Source organism: Humulus lupulus, chromosome 5, assembly GCF_963169125.1.
Source record: "Humulus lupulus chromosome 5, drHumLupu1.1, whole genome shotgun sequence".
Lineage (NCBI taxonomy): Eukaryota > Viridiplantae > Streptophyta > Magnoliopsida > Rosales > Cannabaceae > Humulus > Humulus lupulus.
The window spans coordinates 141,338,195-141,342,543 of record NC_084797.1 but is presented as its reverse complement, the minus strand read 5'-3'; the positions used below and the strand labels follow the sequence as shown (position 1 = coordinate 141,342,543).

The 4,349-nt window shown below is 32.1% G+C and overlaps 1 protein-coding gene across 9 annotated transcripts; it reads right to left on the bottom strand.

Moving 5' to 3' along the window:
* Positions 1-251: 251 nt before the first annotated feature.
* LOC133777701 (protein LPA3) lies at positions 252-4,045 on the bottom strand. 9 transcript variants are annotated; one of them, XM_062217400.1, is made up of 11 exons: positions 3,880-4,045; positions 3,615-3,809; positions 3,477-3,533; positions 2,915-2,962; positions 2,787-2,826; positions 2,591-2,691; positions 1,717-1,909; positions 1,535-1,633; positions 832-949; positions 539-677; positions 252-343 (listed from the first exon to the last, which is right to left on the bottom strand). In XM_062217400.1, exons 1-10 carry the CDS (start codon positions 3,961-3,963, stop codon positions 557-559), a joined length of 1,056 nt encoding a protein of 351 aa, XP_062073384.1. In that variant the 5' UTR covers positions 3,964-4,045; the 3' UTR covers positions 252-343; positions 539-556. The 9 variants fall into 9 exon arrangements, with proteins under 9 accessions (XP_062073384.1, XP_062073383.1, XP_062073388.1 ...); XM_062217399.1 differs by having other exon boundaries at positions 252-677; XM_062217404.1 differs by having other exon boundaries at positions 252-677; positions 3,615-3,762; positions 3,880-4,018.
* Between the last annotated feature and the right edge of the window lie 304 nt (positions 4,046-4,349).

The following is a 4,349-nucleotide window of genomic DNA, read 5'->3' as shown; positions in this document are numbered from 1 at the left end:
AATTAGGGGTTTTGTTGCATTACATTCAAACTTTTTTTATCATCAATCTAATTTAATTAGAGATTTGATAATTAAAACTATCAGGAAATATAGTCAAATTGGCTGCAACATACAATTCAATTAGTAATTTGATTTGATCAAATTTTTCTAGTGGATTTTAAGCCTTTTATAATACATAGAAAGAATGAATGAATGAAATTTTAACCATTGGTAAAATTACGAAACAAAGGTTGAACACAGAAACCTAGAGAAGCCAAAAAAACAAAGGGTGACAAATCCATAATATATCTTGATTTGATAGACATTGTCTTCTAGAAATAACCCTGCCTAGAACAAAGCTGACCTATTAAAATGTTGAACAATGATAGGTTAATTAGTACTTCATTGTCAATTCAACTAATTTGACACACACGAGACCAAAATGAAGAAACCTGAGCTGAAGGTTACTTTCTGTATTGACTACTAAAGAAGAAATATATGCAAAAATATGAAAATTTATAACACTGAATAATATAGGTAAAAAATATTGCTCTATTACCAAATGAGTTAGAATATTTCAAGCTGATGGAAGAATATCCAAGGCAACTTCCTTCAGCGACGGCATAGTTTCTTGTTGATGAATACAAATGTATTTGTTCCTCACTTTTCGAAGGACTTTCCAAGGACCAGGGTAGCTCCTAAACGTTTGGAAAGAGTAACAAGTACATTAATGTACTTAGTCTGTAATTGAAATCACTGCTACCTAATGTAAAAGATCCACAAGTGGACATTTCAAATTTACAAAATTAATAAATGTTAATTATATAAACAATCAATCTTTAGGCAGCAAACCTGAAAAGAGTTCCCCCTTTGGATCCCTTAAAATTGTGAATATAATATACAGTCTCCATCAGTGGAAACAGGGTCTTTGAAAGGGCAGCCAGTTTAGGATAAAAAAACGGTGGATAATCTTATGGTATTCAAGAAAAACGCCATGCATGTGAAAGGACTTGATTATAAAGATTATTGATACTAAAGGTTCAACAGTAATCAAACCATCAACATTATACCTTCATACTCAAGAAAATCAATCATCAAACTAAAAATAAACATGTATCAGACCATTTCATATCAGTCACATTAATTATTATACTCCCGCATTAAAATAATATGGGAAACATTATGACCTTAGTACCTCAATCATATACAGAAAAGGTGCCTCCCTTTCAATTTGTAATATACATATCCTTAATTTCTCTGAAGAGCGGAATTAGCACAAATACACAATACTAGTTATACATACTTGACAAACTCCAAGATATCTATTGACAAAATATGTACTAGTTTGTGTGGCAGAGGGGTGTGTGCATATGGCCGTTGATTCGCTTGGTGCTTAAAATAGATAATGAGGCAATACCAGAGTTTAAAACACATGCACACTTGACAACTTTGATAAGTGTTTAGCATATAAACATTGTTTCTTAGCATAATCTAGATGAGCAAATGAACAAGTAAGTTCATGCATAAGTGTCAATAGCTAATTAGAAAAGGATACAGCCAGATCTTATGCGATCAAGTTCTCCATTAAATATAATCAATTTCCGGTTGGTGTTCTTGACAGCTTCTTTGTAAAGCTCTTCAACAGCAAGCATTTCTGAATAACAGGATAATATAAGATACTGAAGTTACATATTCAATATTGAGTTATTAACTATTAGATAGGACTGAGTGAATTACCATTGACATTAAAATATGGATAAGCGACAAGAAATAGTTCATCGTCTGGCTTCACCCGGTCCTTCATTTTTACTTTTTCAACAAAACCGAAGTCTTCAAAAAATGATGGTTTTGTCAAATAGTCTAATTTGAAGGAAGCTCCTCCAAAGACTGAATTTCTTGCAAATGTAACTTCATTGGCCTCGGGGAAAAACTGAAAGTTCCGTGGAAGGTTTAATCATAATGTTTTCGAGCTAGTTTTATAAATTAGTTCTAAGGAAGGTAATAAATTACTGCATGGGACAACACATCATGTAAATTAAAATAGGAGAGAACATTGAAAATTATTCAGCTATCATATACAGAGCAGGTATCACCTTCAGGAAAAACAAGCATGAATACACCACAATTTTCTTTTCCTTTTTCCTTTATTGACAGACATAAAGGCATTGTAACTACTGTACTTCTAGTGCAAAATATATATAAATACCCATGCTTTCTTTCAGCTGTAAAAAAAAAGAAAAAATGAATAATTTGAATTAAACAAAGCAAAAGGATATTTAATACACACAAGTATTTCATTTACACTTTCTCTGCTACCCATACCTTCCTTCTCCCATTTTAAACATTTAAAAAATTTATCAGCTTTTGCCTTGTACTAAATAATTATATGAAATCTATTTCTTGGGACATGATTCCCAATTTTTTTTTTTTAAAATAACAGTGTTATATTTTAACAGGCCATTCACAACAATTAAAATACAATCGGTCTGGGACTAGCAGAATGTTAACTTTGTGGCCATAAGATATCATGGGTCTCATTTAATTTATAAAAATGTGTACTTCAATATAGAGAAGGATCAGAGAAAATATTGTTATAGATCAAGAAGCTCACTATTCTAGTTCGCACAGCTTTCACCGTATCAACGAAACGGTCACAGAAGTCGCGAATTAACACCATACTCTCAGTCATCTCTATTCCTCCTTCACCATCTCCTGATACAAGAACAATAAAGAAATCTCTTTAAAATTGTATTTAAAACAAGCTGACCATACCATAAATATTGGCCATCCCTATTTCTGTGGACAACCTGGTACAGATTCAAGCCCAGCAGTTGGGAATTCGATCTCCTGTAATAAGGACTTTGGAGTCAAAGACTATATATAATATACCAAAATTACTCAATTTTATACCAAAACAACTCGGTGGATCACTCACCATCAATTGTCTATTGTCTTTCAAAGCCAACGCAGTTGCTTTTTTTGCCTAGCAATTAATAAACAGCAGTAAATAAAAGTGATTAGAGAGTTAAATAAATAAAAGCCAATGAGAAATTAATAGAGAATTTATTTTTACATGACAGTTTCTCATTATAGTTGTGGCATAAAGTGCTGATAGAATTCAGTTTGCAATGGGTGATGCCTAAATTCTGAACCAATTTGAGGGACCGGAACAAGGGTTTGATTAATAAACAAGAACAACTGTGTGGAAGATGGTTGTTTTATCACCTAGTGAGGACAATGAACACTGTGAAGATAAGCATACGGGAAAGAATTAAATTTTGTGTTGCTCTTTGGTTAGTTGATGTTAGCTATTAGAATCTTATTTTTTTTTGGGGGGGGGGGGGGATTTATGCTTTTCTTTTGGGTGGAATGGATTCCTAGCCTTTGAACCTGTAATTTTTCCTATTAATATTTGCTTTCTTAATCATAATAAATAACTGAACAGACGCAAAACAGAATAAACCAAGTTAAACTCGCAAATCAAATAGCTCACTCACTCGTATTCCATAACTTAAAAAGTACCAAGTACCACCACATCTGTATAACTTGAAACACTAAAAATACTCATATTAAGAAAGAAAAACAAATACAGTATAGAAAATTCGAATAAAGTAAAAAGAGTTACTAGTACTTACTTGTTCAAGAAGCTCAGAGTAGTCTTGAGGAAATGGAACATCCAACTCCACTGAAGCATTGTCAATGTCACCCCCCTTTACCCAACTACTTATCACTTTCACATTTTTCTTAGTCCCCATAAAACCTGCCACTTTTCTTCTACCCAAACTGCCATAATTACACTTCACTCTCAAATTTCTGCACTTATTCACAACCTACACTTTCATAAATTAAATAAGCACAAAACATTAAATCAGGCAAAAAAAAAAATATGTAGGAGATTACCAAGTATTTTATATGTGAACTTGCAAGGGAAGGAATGGCGGTAAGCCCTGTTGATGACGATAGAGTTGATTCTGATATTGGCATTTCTCTTGTGGAGCTCAGCTCTCACCCCCACTGCCTTTACGAGAGGAGAGAGAGTGTGCTAAGACCTGGAAGCACTAACTGTATTACACGTGTCCAAGATATCTTCAAATAAAGTATTATAAAAACTAAACAAATTTTTCAATTTTTTTTCCAGTGATGCTAGACAATCTAATTTTATTTATTAAATATAAAGCAATGCAATTTGTTTAGTTTTATTTATAAAATTTATTGATTATTTTTATTAAATTTATATTATTGTGATATAAATGTTAAATAAATAAATAATATTATATATGAAATAATAATAACATAAACATATAAAATGAACAATTTATTATTTGTACCACGTGAGTGTGGTGTTATTAATGTGATGCACGTGCCGAGAC

Excerpts from the sequence above, each read along its gene's own strand:
- LOC133777701 (XM_062217399.1), bottom strand. The coding sequence starts at position 3,963 with ATGCCAATATCAGAATCAACTCTATCGTCATCAACAGGGCTTACCGCC. Across the intron at positions 2,827-2,914 it reads AAGACAATAGACAATTGATG|GAGATCGAATTCCCAACTGC; the intron begins GTGAGTGATCCA and ends TCCTTATTACAG. Across the intron at positions 678-831 it reads AAAGGGGGAACTCTTTTCAG|GAGCTACCCTGGTCCTTGGA; the intron begins GTTTGCTGCCTA and ends CCAAACGTTTAG.